The sequence below is a fragment of the Lactuca serriola genome, chromosome 1, assembly GCF_051521515.1.
Source record: "Lactuca serriola cultivar US96UC23 chromosome 1, Lser_US96UC23_V15, whole genome shotgun sequence".
Lineage (NCBI taxonomy): Eukaryota > Viridiplantae > Streptophyta > Magnoliopsida > Asterales > Asteraceae > Lactuca > Lactuca serriola.
The window spans coordinates 141,384,184-141,386,187 of record NC_136408.1 but is presented as its reverse complement, the minus strand read 5'-3'; the positions used below and the strand labels follow the sequence as shown (position 1 = coordinate 141,386,187).

The 2,004-nt window shown below is 31.2% G+C and overlaps 1 protein-coding gene across 1 annotated transcript; it reads right to left on the bottom strand.

Annotated features, from left to right (window-relative positions):
• Positions 1–491: 491 nt before the first annotated feature.
• On the bottom strand, positions 492–1,396 carry LOC145062211 (putative F-box protein At1g67623). Its single transcript, XM_079009846.1, has 4 exons — positions 1,281–1,396; positions 1,029–1,188; positions 799–934; positions 492–637 (listed from the first exon to the last, which is right to left on the bottom strand). Exons 1-4 carry the CDS (start codon positions 1,394–1,396, stop codon positions 492–494), a joined length of 558 nt encoding a protein of 185 aa, XP_078865972.1.
• Positions 1,397–2,004: the final 608 nt, after the last annotated feature.

Below are 2,004 nucleotides of genomic sequence, written 5' to 3'. Positions count from 1 at the left end.
ATAATTTCTTGAAATCATAGTATATAATGAATAATTAACAACGAATTCATTACAAACTTATATTTAGTTACATTAACCAGGTATGTTAAAATATATAATCTATGTAGATTATTTTCCTTAATAACAAATTCATTGCAGACTTATTTTTAATTACATTAAGTATACTTCATCACAAAAATAACATGGATTTTACGTATACTTCATCCTACTCAACCAACATAGCAAGAAAAAATGAATAAAATGCTCTTTTAACATAATGATGTAAACACAAAACCAAAATAAAATTATAGTAGTACTATACAACTTCATATACCATACAATAAGAACAATAATATTCAATGTCCAATCTATTATCAACCATTAATATTTTTAACAAATATACAAAACCTACCATACTCTACACACCAACGAAAAACCGTGCAATATCTTGGTCGATCCTCATCCTCTTCATGCCCTATTGCAAATGCACCTTTAACAGAATGTCGTGGGTCCTAACATTGGAATGTGATGTTATTCGTTGTAAGTCTATGAACAACATCAACAGCCTGCAACAACTCTTTGGCACTATCAACAGCACCCGTGTACTCCCCATCATCTGGAACTGCCCAGCGAAAATAGGTATCAAGTAATTGTAAACCTAGACATTAAAATATCCATCAATTAATCCGATGTATCCTTTTTAATACAACAGTAAATATTATACAGCACAACACAACTAAATACTAACCCCAAACTCCAAACATGCCTTTAATTGAATACATATATGATTTGATTTAAATATATACCATATATACATACCTTCATCACATTGATGACGTCCTCTTGAAATGTAGATCATTCCAAGCAAATAAATTGCCTCAAGATGATCTTCATTTGCTGCTTGTCTCAACAAAGACAATCCTAAATCAAAATGGATATAATAGAAGCACTCTTCCTGTTGACAGAATAACAATATCAATATCTAACATCAATGACACAAATATTAATAAATGGTACAGATTACATATAATTAATGAAATTACACATACAATTCCCTGTCTGAACATGGCTTCAATGTTATTATGCAATGCACATGTACGTATAAATGAATTAGCATTCAGATTTTTGGGACCCATTCCTTCAATCATGTCAATGTATGCTGTTCTAAACACTTGAGGATCACCCCCTGCTTCATACATCTTCTTTAAACTTCAAAAATTTAAATACACAGTAAATAACAAATAACGGATGTTGTATTAGATAAAATATACATTCGTTAGTTGATGTTTATCAAGAATTACCAAAGTCTTGCAGAGACAATGTATTTCGCAGATTCTGACCCTAATACTACAAATATCCGACTCAAAATCTCTATTCGGAGATCATCTAACGAACGAAGACTTCTAGTAATCAACATTCTACTAACAAAATAGACACTGGAGTAGTTGATTTCAATTTCTTTTTAAAAAATAAGCGTAACTATGAAAAACTATGTAACAGAGTAAGGAAAAAAATACTTACTTTATGATGATCTGGTCGCGAGGTCTACAGGAGTGTCTATTACCGGAGAAAATCGATTTTAAGAACGATTACCCTTCGACGATTTTGGGGTTTTAGTGTTTCTAAGGAGATTTATTGTCTGGAATAGGTGAGACGTTCTGAATGGTTGAAGAACTAATAACGCCGATGTGACGTCAGAGGTATGATGGCGCCTCAACACTTCAAAGTGCAAAAAGACCAAACTGCCCTTGAAGTCATTTCATATATGTGAATACTAAGGATATTTTTGTCAAAACGCTTTATTCAAATAGTATAACCTTTTATAGGTAACAGTGGAATTTTGGTAACTTTGACACTTTTGGCCTTTGGAAACAAAACTTTTACATTTTGGTAAAAAAAACACAAAAAAACATTAGATTTTTGCCACAATTTTGTAGCCAGTTTAACACTATTAGTCCTTATTATAAAAAATTATACATTTGGCACAACATACACAAAAAACATTTAGGTTTTTTCTACAATAGT